We start from the raw sequence: 27,893 nt of genomic DNA, 5'->3' as shown, positions 1-27,893 counted from the left end.
CAGGATGTGAGTGAGGCACAATCCTGTGCCTCCGTGCGTGAGCAGGGAGGTTGGACCAGATGACCCACTGTGGTCACTTCCAACCTGACCCATTCTGTGATGCTGTGATTTTTTTTTTTAATTATATATTTACACAGTAGCAATCTAAATATGGTATCTGGTTTGGGTTTGTTTCATTTTTTAAAAAAGGGAATGCAGTTTGGGTTCTTCTAACATAAATCTTGCAACTCTTGCAATATATAAGTAATGTATTCTGAAATTGCACAATTGTCCTTAAATGCCCATAAGGAAAAAGATCTATCCGGTTTTATTCATATTTTTTTTTAAAGTCATAGAACAGGCTTCTGTGCAAAGTAAACGAAAATTAAAGCATTAAGATTATTTTACCCACAGTGATGACATGTTACTGCCTATATTACCTCACAGCATGTCACAAGACATCATTACATGCTACTGAGTTTTATTTCATTTATTCCAGAATCTCATCAAGGCACTTCAGTTTAAGTATATCAAAAATTAAAAAATCACTCAGTACCATAAAGCTCCTTAAAGTCAGATTTCCATAAATTTGCACAGTACTAAACATTGGTGGTGTTAAGCAAATGAGAGCAAATAAGTACATTAAAGTGGAAACATTACTTAAGCAAAGAGAAGCTGTTCTGTACCATTTCTATCATTTTCTATGTGGTCTGACTTAATATTTTTTTAATTAAAGAATGGTTCAAAAGTGCCTGTAGGTAATCAAAAAATTATAAATTAATTTTTAATTCTTATTTTTGCTGGTTCAGCTGGAATTATAGTTTTCTTAATCTCCTGAATTTACCATTTTTCTGCTGTTGCCATAGTGAAATCAGGTAGAACAGGCAAAGCTGTATTTCTTCTTCTCTTTGAACTTAACTAAAAATAATGCTTAATCTATTGGTGTGGCTTTAGAAATAGCTTTTAAAAATGTTAATGTGGATTTAGCAACTGTGGAAACAGAGATAGTCTGGCCTCAAACTGGAAGTTCTATTGGCCCTCAACAAAAATGCAATACCTGTGCAAGTTTTCCTTTAGCAGTTCATCCTAGTGCTTTTCATCCTAGGGAGGCTTGAGAGAAAAATTTTATATAAACCTGTGTCAATTTATACATCTTGATGTCATGTACTTCTGAGCAGGGGAGGACTTCAGGGCAGCTGGGTTTTGTGGCTGGGCAGCTTGTTTTTGTAACCAGAGCAGAATATACCATACTATTTCAGTGATAATCAGTTTGCATCACTTAGCCTGATGGAAATAACTTTGTCACTGGGTAATTCTGCTTAACAAAGACTTAGTGAAAAGCTCCAAATACCATTGAGAATTCATCTCATTCTTCAGGAGGATGGTGCCAGACTTGCTGGGTATATTTGTATTCGTGTGTAGTAATATGTAATAATGTCTACCTGAGGTATACTAGTCTGCTGTGCACAAACCTACTAACTACAAAGTTGCCTCCAGTGTAGAAATGCTGATTTGTAAAAGTGTGATGCCTCAAAGGTACAAAAAGACAATTTGAAATCTGTGGCAAAAGCCAGTAGTTGATACTGAAAGATCCTAGAAGTTGTAGTTGAAATTGCGTAAATGTTCCCTCTTACTTATTGACTCTATTTTCCTCTTTTCGGTGTGTTTTGGGGGTTTGTTGGGGTTTTTTTGTGCCTTCCAGTTAATAATGGTGTAGCTTGAACAGACGGGAAGGCCCCCACCTCTTTTGCAAGAGTGCTATAAACTGAGGGAACTGACAAGAATCTTTTTATTTTCTATATTGGTCTTCCATTACTCAGTTCAAGTTGAAGGTGTCTTCAACATATTCAGTAATCTGTACTGAGGTCGGAGCAGATGGAAACCTTATGTCAGCACCTCTCCTTAAGCTGCATTATGGCTGTTCCTGACAAGTGGATTTCTGTGAGAGACAGCTTTCTTGAGAGGTTCCTGTGGAATTCAAGAACCATTTTAAACTATTGTCCTTCCTTATGTTTAGAATGCATAGTGTTTTTTGATATTGCAATCACAAATATAAGCACGAGACTGGAAAATAAGCACTTTAAGAAACAAAAAAACCTTGCAATTTTTGGCTAACAAGGGGCAGGGAGAGACAGCTGGTCAGAACAGATACTAATCTTATCACTTAATTTACTTACTCTGAGCTTTTATGCAATGTAAGAACCAAAAAACAACAAAGTGGCTGTGCTCAGGTGGAAGTTAGCCAAGTCTCAGAAAGGTTGGTAGAACTCATTATTCATGACGTTTCAAGCTGCTTACTCAAGCTTAATTTATCTTTGAAGGGAAAAGTGGTGTTTATTTTTCTTCTTGTTTCTTTTATTTTCTATTTTGCTTTTGTCTTAAAGGGAACAGAAATTGAACAGGACTATGAGCTCAATAGGCCACACTTCTGTTTTGATTAAAATGAGACTGCTAGTGCTGTCTTTGATGCTATTAGATGTCTGCAACCAACAATGTTCATTTATCTAGCAATCTAACAATTGCATGGCAAAGAAAGGAAAGGAAAGAAAAAAAATAGGAAAAAGGAAATGGGACAAAAAAAAGGGAAGGGAAGGGAAGGGAAGGGAAGGGAAGGGAAGGGAAGGGAAGGGAAGGGAAGGGAAGGGAAGGGAAGGGAAGGGAAGGGAAGGGAAGGGAAGGGAAGGGGGGACACAAGAATATGTAGTCCAGCTGTCTTCCGCTGTTTTCAACATGTATTTGTATGAAAAAAAAGGCCAATACTATGTGATTTTATAGTGTTGCAGACTTCTGCCTCAGTTCTCATCAGGCATGTATATTTGTATGTCTTCCTTTTGAACATAATTTTGTACCTTGATGGTGGGCCCAGAATAGTTCAGTGCATAGTAAGCAAAGAAAGCTGAAACACAGTCAGGTTTAGTGTTGGTATATGTACTGAGAAGGGGTAAATAATTGCAAATAAATCTAAATAGCATTAATTTTTCAGAAGGTGCATGTAGTAGAGCTCTATGTGTACATGTATAAATAGTTAAGAAGAGAGAAGGCAGAAAAGGAAAGTAGATTTCTCATCCTCAGTTATGCACTTACTTCACCTGATAATGAATGTAACACTTACTATAGATTGCCTTAGTGGTCTCCTAGAGTCTCTCCAACTTGCACCAAGTGAAAATATCTCTTCTGGGAGACTGGATATTTTGCAGGTGATACATAAGATTTGTGTGTCTCAGGATGTACTCCTTTCTGAATAACAACTAAATCCCAAATTATTTTTAAATATGAAGTGGGGCAGGACCAGTTTGAATTGAACAGACACTGGATATATGAAACAACTGAGTGATAATCTGAGGAGCCTCAGGCATTAAAAATAAGTGTGTGCCAGACACAGTTAAAGTTTGCCAGTGGATTCCAAAGGCAGTGAGAATATTCAAGGTCAGAGGTGTTTGCCTTCCTTTTGGGTGGGCATCAAGTGCCACAGTAATGGGCAGCAGACACATCCTTTTTCGTCTGTTGTCTGCTTAATGCAGGTAGATGACTTACATTTTGAGAGACAGTAAATTTAAGTACAGCATCACACATAAAATGCTTCTGCTGTCAATTATGGCAATAGGGTGTTTGGTAGCTAACTGCTAAGCAGCATTGTGTGGAGATACTCAGTATGATTTACTGTCTGGTCTTCTAATTCTCTGATCTGGGAAGTTGGACGCGCAGATGAGCTGTCCTCCAGTTTTTAATTCATCTGTTACATTGTTTGCTTTATTGCATATTTGTGTATAAGGATTTGAAGATATAGAATTGTCTAAGAATTCATTCCAAAATGTCTTGAGATAGTGTTAATGCTGGCCTCACGATTTATGCTCAGCAAATACTAAACACACAGATAAATAATGCCTTTATTTATCAATATTTCTGCTATCAAAATTTGCTGAGCAACTTTTCTTATTAGTTTGGTTATGTTTTACAATAATTATTTAACAAAAATCTGATGCTGTAAGAGCAGGTCTGCCTTATTGGTTAAATGCACTTTTGGCCTATCTTATCTTTCTGGTGAACACTGACACCAGATAAACAGCTACACAGAAAGAAAGGATTGTTGCAAACTATGAGGCACTCACAGATTATTCAGATATCATCTTGCACTGGCCTCAGAATGGCCTGTTACTTTCAGCCTTAAAAGTAAACAACTGTTAATCACCTAGTGGCAACATGAGTTGACCAGCACTTGTGGCTGCCTGGACTTCAATCTAACAGTACTCAAAGGCTCTTCTCATCTTTTCTGTCACCCAGGATAAGAGGTGGTTTGCAGCCAAGCATTCCTTTGAGGAGGCTGCTGTGAGTTTAACAAAATGTTTGAAATAACCTCAGTAACTCCTCTCAACACTGATCCACAGCTTCAAATGTGCAGAATCCAACAATAGTGGCCTTGCATCGACAGTCTCTGGAGAGCAAACTAATGGCATAATGTTTTCTAAGGGAAACTGAGTAACAAGCGAGTACCTCAAGAAGCAACATTCCTTGCCTGGATTTAATCAGAAAGTGATGCTTTCAGCAACAATATGTGGAATAGTTCTGCAGTGCAAGCAGCCATCTTTGTTCCCTGCTTATTCAGAGAGTACTGCCATTCTTGCAATATATTAACTGGTAAATAGAAGTAGCACAACTTAAAATAGAAGCAGCACTGCTTTAGTAAACTAGTCCTCAAACTAGTCCTCAAAAATGCATGTTGTAGGGTTGGAAGGGTGTTGTTGTTTTGAACATTAATACACTTACAAAACAGTGGACAGTAAAACAATGTGCTAACCTGGAGTTAGGAAAGACAAATACATAGATGCCACACCTAATACAGAATAGAATGTTAGACTTCCTCCACCGGAATGTAAATTCTGAAGCTTCTGAAAAAGATAGAAGTTTTTCTTGTATTCTGCCTTTCAGATCTTAGGGGTTTGTGGCTGAGCTTCTTTTGCTTAGTTATGTCCCTCATCCAGGGTTCCTGAATACTTTGCCCTGTATAGAAATAGTTAACTAATGTAGAATCCTTGTATTTCCCAGAATATTGCATTTGTCTCCAAGTTATCAAACAACATACCTGGAACACTATCTATAATATCTTTTAGCCAGATACTGGAACTATCTTCCCAGGTAGCCAAAATGCATTGTTTTCCAAGATGCATACCCAAGTGATCCCCTCTAGTGCCAGAAAAAGCCACCAGTGTGCACTCACAGCCCAGAAGGCCAAGTACATTGTGGGCTGCACTAAAGGGTGGTCAGGCGTTGCTGGCAGAGGTTTGGATGTTCCATCCCTGAGAGTGTTCAAGGTCAGGTTGGATGGGGCCCTGAGCAGACAGGTCTCAGTTGGTGGCACCCCTGTCCACAGCAGGGGCCTTGGAACTAGATGACCTTTAAGGTCCCTTCCAACCCAAACCATTCTCTGAAAAAACTGTGGCCATTATTTCCATGAAACAATCCAGCAGTATAAGAGTTAAAAATCTCTTCTAAAATGCAAATGTGAGTATGATGTTAATTTTAAGTACATCGCCTCAGTCCTGTAGTGCAGGCATAGGATCACCTTGTAGAGTGTCTTTAGGGCACAAAACCTTACATTCTGATGCGCAAAGAAAGCATCTACCTGATTTTTGAATATGCTGAGACTGAAAAAAACCCATATTGTTCCTTAAGTACACGCAACCACTTGAGAGTTGAGCATCTGGAACACTGCTAATAAACAAAACAAACGAAAAAAAAGAGTATATTTTAGTAGATGTTAGGACATGAACCAACAGAAACTGAGAAATTCAAAGTTCACTCAGGGCTCTCTTCTCTTAATGACAAGCTGCCTTGAAGTCAGTATGTGTTTTCTTTCTCACTCACTGCATCAGTCTTCACTTAAAAAGCCTTGATCCTTGTAAATCACTGTAGCCTTAATGTTATTTAATCATAGTTTTTAAAAGTTAATTTCCATGAGAACTGTATTTTTTAAAAAAAGCCTAACTTGTCATTGAGGATTATAAAAATCCTTTATTTGCCTGGAGAACAGTACTCAGATCTGAATGAAGAAGTGTAAGTGAAGAATGTGTTTCGACAGTTTGTTTATTAAAAATGTATTATGCAGCTAAAAGTTATATTGTATTTATATTTTAATGACAGTGACTTGCACAGTTTCTGGTTCAGTCTATTAATGTGTATTTAAAACTGTGCTATGAAAAATTCTAAAATATTTTAAATGTCCCCTTATGCCCACATAAATATCACTCTATTTGTTTTTATTTTTCGAAATGCCACAAGCAATTTAATCATATTATAAGCTTGATTAAATGCTGCTATTTTATTGAAGCTTTAACAGTCTCATTGCAGAGGTAAAAAGATAACTAAAGTAAAAAAAAGTTCCTTAAGATTTAATCACATCTGAGTGAGGTGTAACTGTAGAGAGAGAGGCCTGACATTAGTTTCCATCCACCTTTTTTTCACCTGACTATTCTAGCTTCCCTATCAACTGCATATAATATCAGTTTGTGGCATTCATGGCAATGCCTCCCTTTCTCAGCCCAAAGAAATTCCCACTTTTATGTTAAAACCTCCATGTTAAATGGGAGTCTCACAAAGTATTAGTAAACTTTGACTTTTTCCTTGTCTTCAGTAAAAATAAGACTTCCCCCCACTACTGTGGTAACATCAAAACTTAAAGCAGATTAGGTTTTACTTGCTTAATTTTACCTTAAGCAGCATGAACTGGATGCCTGGATCCTTGAGACATATTGTGCTGCTAGCATCTGTGTGTGAGGCATGTAGTACTTGTCCATGCCGTGGACAAGTTTCCTATTATCTTCACAAGCATGTGATCCGAACTTGTTAAACTTTCTTGGGCCACATCTGCAAGTAAATACTGCAGCCTTATGGATTACAGGTTAAGGATCAGATTTTGTAAGCAAAAATTATCATTCAGTTACTTGATTTGCTAAGTGCTGGATTTTTTACTCCTTTCTATCAGATTTGGTGAAGTCAAAGTAGTACAGTGCTGTGTGTTTGCCACTGGATCACAAAATTGTGTGGAGGATTGGAAAACTGACAGGAATGATAAAACTCCACCACCTACCATTATCTTCAAATTGCATTCAGAGTTTTTAAAATGCACTGTCTTAATGCACAAGTACTTGTATTTGATTTTAAAACTCTTTATAAATGAACAATAGAAAAAAATACCTTGTTATAAACAATTCTGAATTAGGACTGCAGCAGCTGTGTAAGTGGGAAGTTTCTTCCTAATCGAAGTACATTTCTGAGCAGTGGCTCTTAAATGTTGGCCAAGATATACAATGCTGTGTCATCAGCAGCAGTAAACTGGTCTAGACATAAGGAAGTTGGCTGACTTATGCCAACTGACCTTATTTGAAAATGTGGTCTGTAGTTGTTGCTTACTAGCCTAACTCTGCCAATTTTTAAATTTCTTCTGCTGACACAAATGAGACTTCTGCAAGTACACTAAAATAAAGCTGAGTATCCTTAAACAGTAAACTTATTATGTATTATTATAGGAAAGGTTAATTATTTTATCTTCAAGTTTTATTAGTACTACAAGTAAAACCTATTTACAACTGTGATTCTGAAGAACCATGTTAAGTTGACTTAGAATGTAATCATTTCTTTGTAAACTTTAGTAATTCCCCGTTCCCAGAAAACAAGTAGTGCTGTGCAAATGGTAATGCTTTGGTTTGCTCTGTATTTAAAATGTAAAACAAGGAGACAAAGGCAGCTTTTTAGCTGGCATTGAAAAGTGAGGGACTAGAATGCACTCCTTAAAAGACACATTCAGATGTGACCTTCATAATTAAAATTACCAACCAGGTAGACTGTTACACTTTCATAACATGAAAATTTGGCTGAATCCATTTCATAAAATATTTGTTTAAATGCATGCATATTAGAAATCATAATTCATATGCCAGCATTTTCTTATGAGAGTCTTCTGGAATTCAAATTATTTACATTATGCTGAGATGCATATAAAACATCCATAACAAATAGACTAATAATAAATGAAGTGAACATTTATATGTAAAAACAATTCCAAGTTCTTTTACATTTCTGTTCAGTATCAAGCAGTGTGTTGAAAATGCATTTTTCATAAAACCACATGCAAGGCTTTGTGATCGTGAAAAAATCACCTCACAACAGCCACATGTCTAGGCAAATCCTTAGAAGCTGGTATGGACCTCACACAGACATTCCAGAAGAAAAGACACTACTAGAAAGTAGTTTCTCTTGAAGTGAAGTAGAATATGTGTGAGCCTAATAGGCCACTTTGATAAATAAATAAAAGTCTTTTTTCTGTTCCAGCACAAAACTGGTTCAACTGGAGGGCAAGTTAAACCCTGATTCATATTTTACTTAGTTGTGCTCTTTCCTTTTTTATTCTAACTGATCTCTTAGTTTGTTGTTGTTGCTATGGTTTTTTTTCTTAAGACAAAGAACCATTTAGCTTTGTGTTATCTGAATTTTGCCTTCTGGCTTTACGGTATATCTGTGTGAAACTCCTTTCCAAGAGAAAATTCAGTGTCCCAGGATTATCAGTGTACCTCTTCAGCTATGGTTTTCTTTCAAAATTTATGTGATTAAAGCAATACAGAGTTCCTCTGAACAATCTGAAATTAGTGCAAACCTGACTTACTTAGAGCAAATAGTATTGTCAGATACAAATTTTATCTAAAGAACTTGTTGAGACTGCAGCTATATTTAACTATATTCAAACTGTATTTTTCTATCTCAGATGCTTCAGTTGATTTTTTGAAAGACACTATGTGCTGCCTTTAGTACTTAGACTAAATTTAGTCATCTATATCAAGCCTAAATTAGGCCTAAAGCAATCCACGAGCTTTCTTAATGCTGCTCTCCTCTTGCCATGCCTTGGGGTCAGAAGCCTGTGTGCCTCCCCTTTGGCTCTCATGGTACTCACACCCCAAGTGCCCCTGAGCTGGCTTTGGCAGCCCTGTAGTCAGTCACAACTCCTAATGTCAGAACTGGACATTGGCTAAACTGGGATTTATGTAATGCTAGCTACCTATCTATTGATTGATTTTTAAGTAAACTGATGCAACCTCTGTGGATGATTTTCACTTGCTATGTTTATTATGTGCTTGCATCTGTATTTCCTTTTATTCTGTTTTTACTACATGGAATCAACCAATCCTTAGTTACTTGGATTTCTTTTCAGCTTTAAAAAGAAACTCCTAATAAAAGTAAAGATCTAAAAGCAGTACTTTCACTGGAATAGCTAAAATTACTGTTTTGTGTAACTTTTGGACACATTCCTTCACACCTAAGCTTTTCACACCCAAGAACTAAAGATGGGGGAAAGAAACACAAGCATATTTTCAGTGATTTATACAATTTTTCTAAGCAAGAAGAAAATCCATAGGAGTCACAGTTTGTTAAATTCTAAGGTTGATTTTCAATTTAAGCCTAAACTTTCTCCTGTGTGTCTTTCATATGAAATAAGATAATCTGGCCTATCTTGCATCTATTCAGTTTTAGAACCAATTGGTACATTCAAAGATTTTCTATGCTCCTCAGAGCTACTGAATGTCTCCCCTTTCCATATCAATACTAAGTATGCATTCTGTCATTTTAGTTCATTCTCCTGTGTAAACCACAGTCAGTCACTTAACTTGCTCAGTGTTACAACTGATGCAAGAAATCAATTTGTGGCTTTACTTTGTAATTCACAGTTCTGACTTTCATTCCTCAGGGTGTCATATCTCCACTTGGGAAGGAGTTAAATTAAAAAGTATGGTTCTTACTTTTAGGTTACATTTAGCTATCTCACCCCCATGCACAAAAAGGTTAAGTGTCTTTTCAAATTAAGGCAGCAGTAATTAACCGGTGGCATTGTTTGTGGTTTGCCAACTCTGGGCGTTAATGAGAGAGGAATTAGCACTTAGCAGCAGGAGTTCCTGATAGTGAGTGGCAAATGCTTAATGGGCCAACAAGTTTATTTTGGTCTTAAGTACTGCACTTAAGTGCAGTAAACAAAAGTATGGCATGGGTTTTTATGTGATCATACACATGGGCTTTATGATATAGAGCTATTATAGAACGAATGACACAATAGAGTTGAAAAAGTGCAACCTAGACAGCACAGGGCAAACAGTTTTGCTGTAACACCACAGACAGAAGCAGGATTGATGGATGTTTTCATGCCAAAGATGTACTTGCTCCTGTCATTAATAGTCTGCAGATGTTCTTGTATACAATTTTATTATCAAATTTAGTATTTCTGAACATAATTTTTTAAGCACCTCAAAAATTGTGCTTGAGCTGAGGTGATTTCCTCACAAGACAATAAATTAGCTTTTTGAGATGTCTCAAAATAGTAATTTTATTTAAAATTACAATTTCAAAAAATAACTAACAAATTACTTAAGCACAGTGCCACATGGATTTTATGATGGGTGTGGGATTCAGACTGCCACACAGCAAAATGAACCCTTCAGAACTTGGGTGAGCAGCTGCTCATTAGCATCAGGATTTTACCTGGCACATGTGCTCGTAATGAGTAACTACTTGCATACATTTCATACCTTCTGCCTTGCACAAAAGAGCCCATTAGAAATGTAAGGTCTGCTCCCTATCTTCTGGGGATTTTTGCTTTTAAAATAATTTTGGTTTGTACGTAAGAACATTCCCACCCAGTTGCCCATTTCTGTATTTGCTTGATGTGGGAACAAATATGTCATCTGTGAAGTAACAGAAGTGTGGGCCCCTCCTGGATCAGCAAACTGCTGTCCCTCACCAGAGGCTGTGAGCATCAGTCCTTGGCCTCAGTTGCCTTGGCCCCTCTCTCCTGCTTGGGTCTCTGGGCTTGAGGGTGCACTGAGGTTCTGCATGTTTTGGCCCCGCAGGAGCTTAAGCAAAGGACAATTGAGAGAAGTCCATGGAAGATGAAATTGTTGGCCAACCAGACAAAATTAGGAATTGGATATAGGCAACATTGTCCTTCCTATCAGCCACTTTTTAGTCTGTACTCTATTTATTACCAGGCATGTTAGGATATGTTACCTAGTACAACCAGATGTGTCAGTTTTAACCTTTCAACTTTCAAATATCACCTTTCAGTTGCAAAAAGCGTATTTGCCAGTGTGGCCTCATCTATGCTAGGGTAATTTACTCTGCCGCTGAACTGTGGCCACTTGGAGGTTGCAGAGTAGTAGCCATAGACCAAAATGTTACAATGCTCTGCAGCAGTTTCAGGCAAAAGAGTACCACATCTAATTGAAACTGCAGGAGGAAGCCACAGGGGTTTCTTCTTCCTTTGATGCCTGTTCCATTACAGGAGCACATCAAATAGAGTTTTCTCCACATTGTTGGAAAGAAACCACCCTCACGAAGCCAGTCTGGCACTACCCATGGCTTTGAGTGTTTGTATTGTCTGCTCAGTGGACATTTAGGTTACTGTGCCTCCCCTCAGCACATATTTATTAAAATTAAATGTTAACAAAAATTGGCTACCATATTGGTTGAATCCTGAGTACAACTCTGCATATAAACCATTACATGACATTCTATTGAACTTTTTCTTGTACAGACGGTACCTAACAGCTCATCCTGCACTGTTGGTTTTGGCAAGTTCACTACAGCATATAATAAATCAAGGAAAGAAAAAGCTTTTTGGCCTAATGTTGTACAGACTGCTGTAATGTTAGACTACAGAAAGCAGTTCTGTTTTTAGACATCCTTTTACTAACCCAACATTCATAATTTATGATTCCACTGTAAAATTCCTGCAACACTACACCAGAAGTAGTGCTGCCCTTTAATTAAGTGCTCTCAGTAGGAAAAACGTGAAACTGATGTGCAAAACATATCGCAGTACACAGTGATTGATAGTGATTACTTCTTTATGAACCCAGCCTGAAGGTCTGAACTTCCTGATGGGTAAAATAGTCCATGGGGCTACTTCCTGAGATTGCCTAGTGGGGATCAGTCAGAGTTAGCAATATCTGAGGAGTTCCTGAGGCACATGTCAGAGCCATTACAGCACAAACTTTCTGTTTCTTCAGAATTGTGCTTTATGTTAATAATTACCTGAATAATAGCTCATTGTAGAGATTATATTTTAAGGATTCATTGCTATCTTCATGGTATTATAATTTGAATGAACTGGGACATGGGTAAACTCTTGTATCTTTAATGTCTGCACACACAAGTCTAAAAGAGCAGGGTGCACATCAAAAGAGGTTTCTCTGTACATCAGAGTTACTGAATGTTATTTAGTATTTAATGCTAAATTAAAGGTATCTTTTACTGACATGTGCAGAAGATTCAAAATAAAAAACTGAAACTCGGATGTGGATTCTGTGAGTCTCTAAATATCATTTTTATTCATGGAATCAGGTACTATTGACATGAATGGCACATTCAAAATACTCCCTCCAATTTGCAGTGAAGTTACCCGATTTGCGTTGGAATCACAGAGGTGGGAAATTGAAATTCCCCTAACACAGTTACATAAATTCATTTTTCCTTTTTTTTGTTTGATAGATTTGGCCCTGGGTTAGTCATCTACTGGTACGGATTTATTGAAGAGCTGGACTGCCATCGTGAGCGTGGTATCCTGCTAAAAGACTGCTTCCCTACTGACATCGTGACTCTGCGGCACAGCATGGCTCAGCGCTGATGTTGGGAGGAAGAGGTAAATCCGGAAGCAATTTTACTTTCCTGCAGTGTAAACTAATGGCAGCATCTGCCCTGAACTTCAGCTGAACTCCTGCTGCCTGCCCTTATGCTACTGCTGCTTTACACAAACATATCAAGAGTTTCTGTTTTGCTTCAGACCTCTGTTGTGATCAGCCAAAAAAGACAGACACAACCCACTCATTATCAGCAGTTCTGTCTCTGTCAAACAGCTAGTTTCAAGATACTCATAATCTTTCTTCCTTCCGGATGGCTTCTTCAAGCATTCTAAACAAAGACAAAAATGCAGAGGCTGAAAGGTGGAGCTTTCAGTTCTTTTCCCTCTTACAGAGTCACCTATAAAATTAGGTGCTTTTTACAAATTCATTATGTGCTAGTGATGTGACTAAAACACCTACAGTGATGTGGAGCTTTGGTGAAGACTGTTGTTTTGGGGCTTAAAACAATATAAGGCAAAGCTGGCAAAGCCCAAGTGGCAAGAGAGGATCATGGCTGTTACAGTAAATTGCCAGATTTGGAGATAATAATTGGTGTATGTGTTTTGTCACTATCTGATTGTTAAAATCAACAATGGAATCCCAAGTTAACAGTTAAAAATAGGAGATTTTGAGAGGGGGTGAAAGCAAAGAACGCAGCTTTTATTTTATGTATATAAACTTGTGAAATATGGGGGTGGTGTGGGGGAGGCTTTATAAGTATTTTAATGACTCAAAAATAAGTTATGTTTTGTGTTTTTCTCTTCCTCACCCCCGGGGAATCTGTAACTAGGAATTTTTCCCTTAACTGACTAAGGAATAAGGAAACAATCTCTCTTTACCCCTACAGGTACTGTAGCAAATTTCTGGCACACTGAAGCCCAAAAGAGCAACGTGCAGGAGCTTTCTATGTGACTTATTTCTGAAGGAGTTTACCATCCTGGTGTTCAAGAAGGGGAATTTAAAAAAGGATACAACAGTGCTTCATACTGGATCAGTTCCACAAGACAAAGATCAAAAGTTCATTGAGGTGGGTGCTGGCCCTTGGTGAAGTTTTGAGTTCAGTCTCTTCTTTTTCCATCCACATCACCACTCAGAGGAGCAAGACTGGCTCTCAGGTTTGTGCTCTCAGACGTTTCCTAATGACAGTGGCTTGTTGGCCTTGACACACTTCAGCACTCTTCTCTGTGCCAGCTCTTACTCAGGAAAAGACAAAATATTTTAAAATGTCAATGAGAGATTTGCCTGTATGCTCATCATGGTCAGATTTTCTGAGAAGAAGAGCTATGGATTCAGCTGTAGAAATAAAGGTCTGGTAACAGTCTCCCTAAAGCACAAGTTGATGATCGTTTCCAGAAATAAAGGGTCTCTAAAACATTACAGTGCATATTCATCACCTTTTTTTATTTGAAGTGATACATATGTTTTCAGAAATCATGTGCAGACTTTTTAGAGTCTTGCCTTAAGTGGAAAGGGTATTAATCCTAATCAGGAGTTTTTCAGCTGTAGTTTTCAGATGCATACACAGTATTTTTATTTGTAATTTTTAATTTTGACCTTAATATTTTCAGGTAAGTTTTAGACAAGAGTTTATAATTTTGACAAATCTTTAATTTTCAAGAAAAAATGTCTTTAATCTTCTAGTACTCTGTCCCTTGCTGCAGAGATAAACTAGTATAGCTCCAATGAGTTATTGTTGTATAGAGATATTTTCCTGGGTTTGAATGTGTTACAGAGATTTGCTTTTAAAAAATATTCAAGCCCCTGTAACTCATTTGCATTCAGCTATTTAAGGTATTGTGCTGAGCTTATTTTACCTGACCAGCTGTAAGGTATCTGCCCATACAGGTTCACAGAAGCAGTCTGTGGATGTACCTGCCTGATGCTACATACAACAGCTACATTTAGGGTGTTGCTCCCCCTGGGACTTTTAACTATGGTTTAGGTTAGTGGAATGGGTAAAATCAGCAAGAGAATAAAAAAGAAGGAATAACTGAACATTGTCATAGTAGAAAATTCGGAAGTAATGGTTGTCTGAGTGAAATGGGTTTTAAAGGCAAAGGGTGTTTGTTTTAGCTACTGCATATGCTTTCTGTTGTATGAAATCATTTAAATCAGCTTTACATGATACACTAATGCTGCTTTTTCTGTTTGAATAAATTAAATTTATCTGCACAGATGTTGAAAATTCTGCTAACCTTCATCAAAGCTTTGCTTTATTTGTTTTTACATTAAACAAATTTATGTGGAGAGACACAGATAAATCAGTTTAGGCTTATATTTGTGTACTTATTCTTCTACCTAATGCTGTGACATAACAGGTTGGAAAGCAGTACAACTGTCTTTAATCAGAGCTTTGAACTCATCTTCATATATTGCCCACTTAAAGAATCTGAATAGAATGAGGATGAAATTAACCACAAAAGTCTATATACTGTACCAATTTCATTGCATGCTATCAAAAAAGCTTTGCTACTGCAAAAACTATGCTGTGTCACTATTTTAAATGCTGAAAGCAAAACATAAAAAAAATTAGGACTGTTTTGTTATTACTGCTTGTATACTGAAAAAAAAAAACTTTATTTGGCTATTTTCTCTGTTTATCAGATGTAAACAACAACTTTAATATTAAAGAGGAAGTCAATGCCGTTTGTTTGTGGGTTTTTTCTTGCTTTGGTTTTCTTAAACAATGTTGTGGCAATTAGAACATTAACATTAAAACCAAATTCAGCTTTATAGAGTATTCTGTAGAGTGTGCTAATGAATTATGCCAAGCCAGAAAACAGAAGTGAACATAAAACTGAATGATGTTCTCACTGGCATATATAGACTTGCAAGCATCTGCTCTTACCACCACTGTTATAAGGCCTGTTCTGAGCTTTAGGAATGGATGTAATTGTACTGGGCAGGGAAGCAAAACTTCCTTGTAGAGGAGGAACAACACAATGGTGGGTCACACACTCTACTGTAGGAAGAAAACAGAGATTTTACCATTCCTATACTCTGGGGACACATTATTAGTATGAATTTCACAATCTTTCCCTAAAGACAGCTAAGAGCAGAAAAAGTTTTGTCTAAAGCTGACGAAAAGGGACCAAATGTCTTATTGTGCTTACCTCATTACATTAATGGTACTGGTAATTCATGAATAGTTTTCATCCTGTTCTGTTGTATTTGCTCATTCAAAAAGTCATTCTTTCCTGGTATTGGTTTTTGGATTTTTCCACCATCTAGACTACTACAAAAGACTGTGAATGCCTCTTTCCATTTTCCAGTCCTCCCCTTTTAGTGTTTGATCTTATTTTAACCATTTCACTTTTATTTACTCAATATCCTCCCATTTGCTCATATATCCTCTTTGAAAAGTTTTCTACCATGTTTTCTAGCACCCACTTCTGTTTCTGTTACTGAATCTGAAGAGTGCTGTTTCCATTTCTGTGTACATTTGAACTGACCAACCATATAAAGCAATTTTGCTCTTACTCTAATTTAAATAGCAGCTCTAGATCCTAGGGAGACTGTCCCCAAAATTTCCACATAGCTTTGCAATGGGGAACCATTGTGATGCTCTTCATACTCTTGATATGATACACAGGTAATTTCTGCAGGCTGGGAGTATTCACCAAACAGAGTACACTTAGTGCAAAATAATCACTCACTCCTCAACTGAGAGTACAATTGTATAAAGGACTTAGTGCCTCTGTACTACTAGAAGATAGGCAAAGGAAATATTAGGAATTCAGCTGTTAAAGCATCTCTTTCATTAAGGAGCCTTGCCTTCTGTAACTTCATGCTTTGTTTGTGTGGTACTCCTGCAAGGAGATCTGTTGAAGTTAAAGATTCATCTTTCCTCCTGCTCTACTTGGTTCAGAGTGGAAAAGATGGCTTTCTCCCCATTTCCACATCACAGTCGATCTGGCAAGAGCTTGTGCATCCTACAGGATGTTGTTATTTACCAGAGTTGATAACAACTCCTCAAGGGTTAACAAAAAGAACACAGAATTTTACTTGATTCTTGGTGTTGCTTTGTCTGATAAGTCTTACAATAGATAGCTTCTTCTAAAGGGATCTTCTGCTGTTAGATGGTGAATACTGAACTAGGGTAACAGTTGTTAGAAACATGGGTTTCTTATTTCAAGGATGAGATAAATTACATTAGAACAAATGCAGCTCAAGTATCGATTTAATATTACAGAATTAAATGGGAGGCTGCTTGCAAAAACAATAAAAAATTCCTCCTATCATGTTATTCTAAGTCACAAAGGGTGATTTGTTGTGGATTTTCAGCTTATTCAGAAATAACCTTTTTACTACATTGACAAAAGAAGAAACCTCAAGGGCTTGCTCTTTACAGTGGTGTGATAGGAACCTAAAGTGTGCCTGTTGAAAAATGAACTAGCTAACAATGGGAGCTTGGCAGCAGCTTCACCATTTATAGAGAAAGCGTCTATCTAGTACGATCTGTATAAAATAGACCTCGCTTAGGTTAGGGAAAGGTCGCAAGTTACACAAAGTTTGGATAGTCTAAATGCGTTACTCAAAACGAACTCTCCTGTGTACAGTAAATATTAATTGAACCTGTATTATTAAAAACACGCCAGGATTCAAAAGATTAAATAAGGAAGATGTAATTATGAGCTACATAATAAACAGAGCAGTTTTAGTTCCCCTTGTATTTTTTACTTTCCTGCTATTGTTTCATATATGCCTGTTATACAAAGAGCAGCTGAGGTCACCTACTATAAATTACGGGTTTTGTACAATAGTAATCTACCAAAATTATTCCCGAGCTGGATCAAAGAGCTTCAAAAGACTTTTCAAAAACTTTTCCACATAATAAAAGGACTCTATTTTGATGCCCTTTTCTTATGAGGATTTCTTGGTTTAGAGATGCATCTTAGAGTATTCAGCTGCTTGCGTTGATACAGTGATATTTGAACACACAGGATTTGCATAATTTGTTTGCAGCCTCAAATAAGCATGAAGTGGTAATATCAAAACAACTCTTTAAATATATTACCTGGTGCATTTTTCAGGCTAAGTCTTTAAGTGATCTAAGTAAAAAAAAAATTGTTTGTGTGTTTATTTAAGGAAGCTAGCAAGATCTCAAGTCACATTTGATATTTCTTCTGTTTACAAACATACAAATCCTATTTGCAAAGATAACATTATTAAAAATGATAACAGTAATTCTTAGTAGCTCTCAGCTGGCATCATGTTCCTGCAGAGGATGCCTGCTTGCCCTCGCTTCTGGCCAGGCTTTCACCTAATGTGAACAATCCCACGTCATCTGCACAGATCCATAGATGTGGCACTGCGATGTCAGCGCAAAATGAAATGTCAATGCAGGCATATGGAGACCGAGCAACAGTATTGAAACCATGTCAGTGCATATCTACAGAGACCACGTTACTCTGTCACTGTGGTTTTAGGAAGATCACTTTGAAATGTTAAAATGAAATGAAACTAAGTCAATTAGGTAATAACAATTGAGGTTCAGGGATTAATTGAGGGCCTAAGGTGAAGCCAGTGGCCATTAACCCCAGCTAGTTATTAATTTTAGAGAAATAGAGAAATATCCTTGGCTAAGGTTATTGTCATTATTATTAGAGAGTTGTGGGGGTTTATTCCCTATATTGTGTAAATACCTTTTGCTGTTGCTTGTAATAGTGATACACAAAGTGGGATGTTAAAGGGTAGTTAAAGGCATATTAGTGCAAAGTTAAGGGTTTTTAGAAAGTGAATCTACCCAATCACAGACAACCACTTCTTTTTCATACAGACATTTAACAGATTTTTATTGATATCCAGCTGTCTGTAAACAGACAGATTTGCTATAATGTATTTACCTCTGAGTAAGGAAGGAAAATAATACCAACATGGAGAAATACTAATTTACACGGCAACAACTATTTGCATGGCCCAAGTATTCACTGTTAACTTAAATCAGACATGAAAATTGGTCAAACAACAATTTTAAATAATTATTTTTGAAAATACATAAACAAGGACCAAGTCAAGGTTATAAACTTTATGCAAATTCAGGATTTCAGCGTATATGACTATAGCATTAGGACACATGTGTAATATATTATTCTTTTATAATTTCAATGAGAGATTCTTGCCAAGAGCAATGACTCTGTGGTTCACCATGCTACACAACACATGAAATCTGTCTGGGTCTCTGTCCTAAGGAGAGAAGGCAGGACACTAGATCAAAGGAATGCAATTGTTTTCTTTTAAAATATTTATTTATACGAATTTGTGTGTATATTTATGTGATGATAATATAAAGCAAATATACACAAACATTATTTTTGCTGTTAATAAATACCAGCTACCCTTTCTCTTATAGAAGTCCCTGATAGATATTTGCTTAGTATAGGTGTGTTGGTTGGCTTTTCTGTCTTCAGGAAAGGGCAGTAAATCAACTTTTTTTCTTGTTGTAGAAGGTGGTATCCTGTGTTTTTAATGTTGGTGAGAGCAGGGAGACATTTCTGCAAGTTAAGTGACAGTGATGTTGAGAGAGCATGACATGGGAGAGGGGAAGAGCTACACCTGGAGCAGCCCAGGCGCAGCCCTGCTGAGAGCCAGCAGCCTTTGGAACTTGACCTGGACATGCTGGGGCTTCTGTCTCCAATGTGATGCTGCACAGTTGAGGTCTCGCCTCCCAAAGTGCCTCAGGGCGCTGAGAAGATTTCTGAAAGGTCTTTGAAACTCCTAGGAGGAAGAGTACTGTGAAAATGCAAGTTTTATTGTGAGAGAACATCTTCCATTACGAATGGATTAAATTTTTTCTTGTTAATTTTCTTTTGCTTTTCCATAGCAAGCATTCATGCCACACTCCATTTTGTATTCTGCCTCAGCATGATAGCTTCATAACGAATGGAAAAACATAAAAATTAGTTTGATCAGTTTATTTCTATACACACTTTGAGGAGCCTTATATTAATGTGTTTGGCACTGCATTACATACAAATGATAAAATACACTTAGAAAAAAATAGTCTGGCTACACATCATAAAAAAGTAGGCACAGCTGAGTCTCAAGACATACAGTTTCATCCTTCCTCTGAATCACAACTGTCTATACAGATCAACTTAAATGTCTGCCTAATCTAGTCCTAAAAAACTGCAATGATGGAGATGTTTAGAAAGATGATGGGAATCCATTCCCCTACCCATCTTTATTTAGTTAGAAATATTTTTCCAATCTTATCCAAATAATTTTTTGCTGTAATAAGCATGTTACATCTCATCCAATTATAAATGCATATGGAGAGTAAATCTGGTATCTGCTTTATTTTTCTGACCATTTCTGTATTAACATTTACTCAAAAAAAATCACCTCAAACTCTTCCAGCATTTTTTCATATAAAGTTTTTAATGTTATAATTATATTTGTTACTTTATACATGTCTTATATTTTAGAAACCCATTATGTACAAGATTTCAGCAAATACGTTCCTTCAGTGACAAGCTGGTATCTTCTATTTAGGCTGGACCCTTTATAATGCCCACATCCAGATTCATCACAAATCTCGCATTTTTTTATCCTATTATTATTTTTCCTTCTTGCACATACTATTTGCTAGTGTATTTTTAGTTTTAATTTGCTGACTTCAAACTACTTCTGTGTTCTGTTTAGTTTGAATTTTAATCTCACCCTTTGGAAATAAATACTTGATTTGATTCACAAAGTTTTGAATGTGTAATTTGAAGTCAATAAGTTAAAGCATTCAGTATTTCAGGATTATTACAGAGTTTGATGGTTAGCTGTCACCAGTGAAATATAGAATAATGAGATATATCCATCATCAGATGTGCTCTAAAAACTTCTAACACCAGTCTTCATAGTCAGAAGACACGTGGCTTACTGCTCAGTTTGTGAAATAAAAATTTACTTAAACAAAATAAATAGTAGGAAAGAGTCTGCTAAGTGGAACATGCAGAACCAACAACTTTTTTTGCTTAGGTTTACATTTGCCACGAAGGTCCAAATTCTCAATTCTCAAGTTGGCTTTATCACCTTAAAAGATTCTGTTACTACTAGTCCCGTTCCTCAGCTGTACTGACGAGCTCGTGCTGGCTTGCTGAAAAGTTGGAGGCTCCAGCTGACAGTTGTTTTCCTGTGCTTTCCTTTCATCCCAGCTTTTCTGTAAGGTTTGCTGAAGGCAGAGGCGAGGTTAAAGTTATTTGTGCTCCAGCAACCCACAGACCCTGGAAGCTCAGCAACATTTCCTGGCATGACAAGGAGATGTGTCATAAGAATGCAAGATATTGTCATAGATTTACTTTTGTCTTCCATTTGCCTAATCCATGCTATATTTGGCTTGACACAGTCCTATCCATCTATGCTTTACAAAGCTGTTTTATGCTGCTTGACCAGAGATACATAACTTACTCATAGCTGATACTAACTACAGACAAAGAAGAAAATAAAGTATCTAATATTTGGGAAACAATGGGGTATTTTAATTACACCCCAGGCAGTGCCTGTTAGCTGAAAAAGTAACATGGAAGAGTGTATTTAGGGGGTGTTACACCCTTGTTACAGTGTGTAATTTTCAATTTCCCTGTTCCCATTTTACAAATTGCAGACCTTTCTCCATTCTTCAGTTACTCAGGCATAAGAACTTACACAAAGTGGTCAGTTTGTCAGAGCTCTGCCATGAGGACTCAGAAGCAAATTCTGTTGGATTTTTTTCATACTTACCCATCTCTGCCCCAGGTGTGCCTGGGGGGAGCTATGAGTCTGCTGATGGTTTTTTTCTTATGCTCCCCAACATCACTCCATTGCTAGCCTAGATCAGAGACAGTCACCTGCTGCACCTGTGTTCAGCAGCACTGTGCTGATGGCTGAGCATTTACTCTGTTATTCTTCCACAGGGACTGGATTTTATTCAGCCTTGTTGGTTTTCTGCTTCTTGGCATGTTAGCAAGCTGGGTTTTCCAACATAAGGAAGGTGTTAAGGTCTCATTCCTACTTTCTAGGACAACCCTTTAAAAGGTACAGTGACTTTTGCTAACACTGACACAATGCCCAGTTTGAGCTGTATGTGCTATGGCACAAGGATGGTAAGAGCCAGTACAGTGAGCACCAAGTAGAAAAATATGCTCTTGTGCTTAAACAATTAGTTCAGAATTGCTTTACATTGCTCACTAATGAAACTGCTTCACACTCATCCTAAGTTTTTCTCTCAATTTTTTTGTCTTTCAGTTCTAATTCCATTTTCCTTTAAAACTTGTGCTGTACTAGCCTTCTTGTTATCTTTTCTACATTGTTCCTTTACACTGCTTGTGTCTGTCTGTTTCTTCTCCCAAAACTACTTGCTCCATGTGCTAAGCCTGACTAAAGTTTTAGTGGCTGCTTCTGAAGAGAGGCAACCTGCAACCCCTGAAGGACAGCAGGGGGAAAGTGTCAGCAGCTCACATAGGTGACAGCTGCTCTTTGCCCAGTCCTCATTTTCAAGACACTCTCAAGATGCCCCACCTTGCTGGGTCAGTACATAGGTGCCTTGTAACCCATGGAAAGTTTCTGCTGCTAAATTGCTTTCAATAAAATGCATCTTTAATCAAAATCCAGTGTGTTCTCCCAGCATACTCTTCTGGTTGTTTCCATGAAACTCACTTTTTTTGCTAGTTTCCAGTTTCAGTAATGAGGTTTTCTAGTATTCTTGCATTTATGCAGTTTTCACTATTTTCTCTCATCTGATTCAATTTGCTAAATCTCCCCTAGTCCCTTTCCATGTGTTTCTAATTCAGGATTTAGAAAAATAGTATTCTTAGGGGCATAGTAGCCACCAGGTTCACAACAGTGAGACATCAGAACTCTCATGCACACAAGTTGTGTCTTTAAGCATGTTAGCTGGTGAAGTGCATTCCTGTGCTTCCCACTGATCTGGTAACAATGTGAGAACACGACTTCCTCTGTCTACTTAGCCCTGGGATGGCAAGCCCGTAAGTGATGGCTTCCTGGTTTTATAAATACTGAAAGCTAAACAGCAAAGCATTTTCTGATTTCTTGGCCTCCATTTCCTTCAAAGATATCAAAAAGTGTTTCCTGAATTCTTTGGCGAGGCGCATTCAATGTGAACCAGGAGCAAAGGAAAACAAAGGAAAGGACCTATCACAAGGATGAAATCCCAGGCTTGAATTCAAGCCTTGACAGTCTGGTGACAGAAGAACCAAACTGTACCTCTCTGTTTTGGTCAATGTAGTGTGTGTGTTTTATTACCTGGCTCTACAGAACTGAATCAGCAATAGGATTAGTCTTTACCTGGCTTTAGATCTAAAAGCAGTTTTGCAGCATGTTTGCATTGTCTGCAGATGTACTCTAGATTTCTCACTGTCTCTCTCCTCATCACTGCAGTGCTTTCTCTCAGCTCCACAGGTCCACAGATTGAGAGGCAGCTTGTGAGACTGGTATACTTTGCTAGAAGCATTAATTTGCCAATGTGCTAAAAATGAAGATACTTTTATAAAATTGTTTCATTGTCTGTTTTTTTTAATCTTTCCACATTGTTCTCACTTTGGAAAGTTCCATTAATTCACACAACTTGTGATAATATTTGTGAAAAACTTCTTCAATTCAGTTTATCTCCTCAAGTTGTGGTGCCAGGTCTCCTTCTGTGCTGTAAATTATCATTCCTTCAGTGACTTAAAAAACATTTAAGTATTTTCTGATCTACAATTATTAAAGCTCTGGTGGTGCAATATAAAAGTCAGTGCTTGAAGAAGGAACAGAGAGCCAATGGATACCTCTGCTTTGTATATGGGTCCTGCCAAAAACACTGAGCTATAGATACAACAAGAATATTGGCAAGGTTCAGATGGATCTGAGTGGCACAAAGTGTGCTGAATGGCAGATGAGCACACGGAGGGTGCACAGGCTTGTCAAGAAATAGGAGGTGTCTTTGAGCTGATAAAACTACCTCTGTGTGCCATCATTCATTCCATGAAAGGAAGCATACAGTACTGCTTGAATTTTTTTCACTTGAATCCAGTGACAAAAAGTTTATTACCAAGTACTGCACTAGAAAAAAACCCACAATGGACAGTACCTCAGCTTCTGAGTTCCATGTACGTGTGTGCTTCTGTACAGCATTTTGCTTTTTTTTGTTTAAAATTTTTTTGGAGTTGGTTTTTTTAATTGGTTTTGTTTCCCACACAGTGTTCAAAGGCAATCTCATGCAACACAAACCAGAATATTTACAGTGTGTTATTGTTCTTGTTGTGAACCCTGACTAAAGGAAAAGTGGGGTAGCTATATACTGAATCTGAAGAGGATTTTGCAGATAAATTACCACACACTTTTTTGTTGCCCCAAACTGTGCTGCAACTCAGTGCTGCTAGCAGCAAAAATTAGCAACTTTAATGTTTTAGGCTTATCTGAGCTCTGGAAAGTCTTGCACATATCTCTTAGAAGTAATTTAGCCTTACCACTGATGTTCAGGGGAGAATATTGACCACTTAATTTAGAAAGACAGGGACTACAGTTTCTCAGCACTACTTGACAATCCACGTATTACAGCCTACAGTAGACACCTTGTTGCCATATCTTCCAAGAGATTAATTAAGAAATCATGAGTGGGATTTTGCTAGGGCAATCAGCAGCAACTTAACTCATTGCCTCAAGGCATCACTTGCCAATTATTCCAGAGGAATCTAACTTAAGTCAGTTTCCAAATACTTTTGAAAATCCCTATTCAGCTTTATAAGACTTCAATTTGAAATGAAAAGCAGCTGTATTTTTATTTACTTTTATCATAGACACAGACAGTTACATGGATGCTTTCAGTCAAGGAGAAGCGACTCGGTTGTATATGATTTTTTTTCCAGTATAAAGCTTTTTCTTTTTTTCTTTTTTCTTTTTTTTTTTTTTTTTTTTTAAATCCAAACTGTTATTTAGCAGGAGATGTAGTAGATAGTAAGACAGAATCCCAGTGGGATGTTTACTGTTAGCAGAGCATTTGGAGTGGTTCCCAACAGAAAGAGCTTTAGTCATGTATATTGGAACACAAAACAGGTTTTACAAACTCTGCAAAGCTTCGAACTCCAAAGTATGAAATGCTGCTGAGCTGAGACAAGCACCAAGCAGATGCAGCATTGTGTTGTGTGGCTTAACTGTTCTGAGCACAGACATTTTAAACCCTTATTCAGGGGCCCCAGCTGCCCATGTCATTCCCTATAGGAGCTACCACCTGAGCAGGTGAATTTTAAACCAGCTCCTGACTGAACAGGAACCTGGAGGTTGACACACTGACTCCAGCCGGAGCAAGCTGGGGAGAGCTTTTTGCAAATTCTTTTTTCACCCTGAAACAGGAGCCTTTGTAAAGGACAAAGTGGTGTTCCCACCCACTTAAACTCCAAAGTCTTAAATGTTAGTGCCTACAAATGCTTTCACAATAAAGAGACGTAGACAATTCCTCCAAAGGTGCAGAAGACACAGAGCCCTCTCTCAGTACACTTTTGTGGAAAGGTAGGTGGTTACAGCACCTTCTTGGGATCAGAAAGACAAAAGTGGGAGTCCAAACCTGTGGGCACGGTTCAGTCTCCATTCTGATCTGTCAGAGTCATTCTGATGCAGGAAAAACTCACATTTCCTGGGCCAGAAAGTGGGAACAAAGAATGTTGGGAACAACATCACAGTACTATTTTGGATATGTCTTCAATCAGTCTAAATCTATCCTTCATACAATGAGAAAACTAAATACATATTAATTCACTTATTAAAATGCAATTCTATATGAGGGGACCGCAAGGACTCTTTCTCTTCCCATATGTGTTCTATAAAGAAAAAAGTTGCTATCGCTGCACTTGGAGATTGATTGACTCACCATATGTAGGTTTGCTTTTAGATTAACATGCAGTTGAAACCCAGCAGGGAAGTTGCTCTAACTTCTGGATCCTAGCCAGGAAAAAAGCCAGAACAAGGTGACAAGGTGATGGCGGTATAACCAATGCTCTTCAGGGCAAGGGGAGCAGCAGAACTTCAGGCTTGTGGGGAATTCTGGGGCCAAAATCTGAGGTCTTGGTTGGTCCTGGGAAATGATATGCTGGCACTAGCATCTGCAGGAATGGTGTTCCAAGTTTAGGCATCTGAATTTGTTCTTTTTAGATCTCACTTTTAAGATTAGAATAGCAGAAACCCAAGATAAAAGCTAATAAAACAGAGGACAAGTAAGACTGACTTCTTATCTCTCTGGCAATATAGAGAAACATTTCTTGCATGCTCAGCTACTTAATGTTTCTGATCAAACATGTTTCTGTAACCACTGTATATTTTTACAATATAAAAATCAAGTAGAAAGACTCTATAGAGAGTTTAAGGGATCTTATAATCTGTCTCTCAGCAGGTCATTCATTTTTTTATTGTCTACTGCAATGCCACAAACTGGTTTATAAACCTCTGACCTCTGAAGGTGCTGAACACAAAAGTAGCATCAAAAAAGTATGAGACAAAGATAGATAAGAAATATCCTTAACACCAGTATTGAATTTTCAGCAGTTAAAGATGGACTTTCATGTTCATGCTTCAGTCTTCTGACCAAGCCTTTTTAACTGATGCCAAATATATACAATTTCACACTTCTAAGTTCACCCCCTTCTGGGATGTTAACTTTTAAACCAATATTTCTCTATAATTCCTTGTCAGCTATATTTGTGCTAAAACAAAAAGGTAAATAATCTAGTGATTTGCTGTAGCCCAAGTTCATAAAGCTCATGCAGGAGGTGCCATGCACAGCAATAACTATGCTAATGGAGGCATTTAGGTACACAGAAATGGGGGCTTCCAAGGTTTGCACTGAGTAGCTCTCCAGGACAGCTATTTGGGACAGAAGTTCCCTTTTACAGAGCAGCCCCATGTCCTGCAGAAATCAAAGGATCTTGAGCTTCAGTTCCCACTGTTCTGTGCATTTCTTTGCAGCTTCCCCACCTGCATCAGCTGCGGGTCCGGTGTGGTGATGAGCACCCCAATGACCTGGCTGAGCATCCCAGTGCCCTGACTGAGCATCCCAGTGCCCTGACTGGGCACCCCACTGCCCTGGTTAATCACCCCAATGTCTTGGCTGAGCACCCCAATGCCCTGGTTAATCACCCCAGAGTCCTGGCTGAGCACCCACTGTCCTGGCTGAGCACCCCAATGTCTTGCCTGAGCAACCACAATGCCCTGGCTGAGCACCCCAATGCCCTGGTTAATCACCCCAATGTCTTGGCTGAGCACCCCAATGCCCTGGTTAATCACCCCAATGTCCTGGCTGAGCACCCCAGTGTCCTGGTTAATCACCAGAGCTCCTTGCAGGAGCAGACCTTGCTGCTTTGACAGAGAGACATTAAGATCAGAGTGGATCCTCTGTGGCATTTTCTGAGTGCACCAGAAGGCAGAACAGAAGAACCCAAGTGAGACGCAAACAAGTCTTGTATGGTAAAACAGAATTAGCAGGAAGACAATATTCACTGTGTAAGGAAGAAAAACAAAACAAACAACACTAGAAGCTTGAAAACATTTGCCTCACTCTTCTGTGGTTTGAGAAGTGAAGTCTAGCACGGCAAAACAAAAATCAGACCTGCTTTTAATCTGTGAACAGCTCTCTTTTTGAAATCTGTCATGTTTCTGGCTTCATTTTTTTCCTTGAGAAAAGAGCAAAAATGTTATTTTTCTTCAAGAATTTCCAAATGTTTTATCTTTATTAATGTTTCTATATAACGTAGTTAATCACCACCAGCAAATCTGTCTCGTTTGTTAATTCTTCCATTGTCAAAACATCAAAACCAATAGTTTATAACATCATAAATCTTGGACATCAATCATAATATAGAGATTTCTCATTATGTATAGGATTCTCTCTTCTGATGTGTTTGAAAGGTTCATCAGGACTGTTCTTACAAGCAGTATTCTGTATTGAAGCACTAAGCTTGTTCATGGCATTTGAATTTCTGAGTTGCTTTTGTTGCTGATTGTGGTTTTCCAGATGGTAAGAAATTAATCACTTAGTTTAAATATTTTTTTAATGCTCTTTCTGCAAGTCTCATATTCAATGCAAGATTTGGCTAGTCCTCTGAAGTTTGAGTTACTGAAGATACAGTCTTCTGTGCAACAAGCTCAAGATCCCTATTCCACCTTACTAAATTGCAAATAAGAAACAGAAAATCACTTGAAGGGACAGGGGGAAAAAGGACGTAACAGAAGCAATTCTTAGTTTAATTTAATTTAAAATGCTAAGCAAAATGTAGCCTCGCTATCTCAGTCTTCAAAAGA

General features: G+C 37.8%; 1 protein-coding gene across 1 annotated transcript in view; it reads left to right on the top strand.

The window, feature by feature from the left end:
- The window catches only part of CDIN1 (CDAN1 interacting nuclease 1), a 122,454-nt gene extending 108,816 nt beyond the window's left edge, over positions 1–13,638 (top strand). Inside the window, exons 11-12 of the mRNA XM_054276351.1 lie at positions 12,505–12,655; positions 13,483–13,638. Of these exons, the coding sequence (XP_054132326.1) occupies positions 12,505–12,640 (136 nt within the window). The 3' untranslated portion in view covers positions 12,641–12,655; positions 13,483–13,638. The remainder of the gene's footprint in view (positions 1–12,504; positions 12,656–13,482) is intronic.
- The last annotated feature ends 14,255 nt before the right edge of the window (positions 13,639–27,893 follow it).

The sequence above is a fragment of the Melozone crissalis genome, unplaced genomic scaffold, assembly GCF_028551555.1.
Source record: "Melozone crissalis strain CALT ecotype California unplaced genomic scaffold, PUWL_Pcris_2 ptg000018l_1, whole genome shotgun sequence".
Taxonomy (NCBI): Eukaryota; Metazoa; Chordata; class Aves; order Passeriformes; family Passerellidae; genus Melozone; species Melozone crissalis.
The sequence above is the reverse complement of the archived record's forward strand: the minus strand, read 5'-3'. Positions and strand labels throughout refer to the sequence as shown.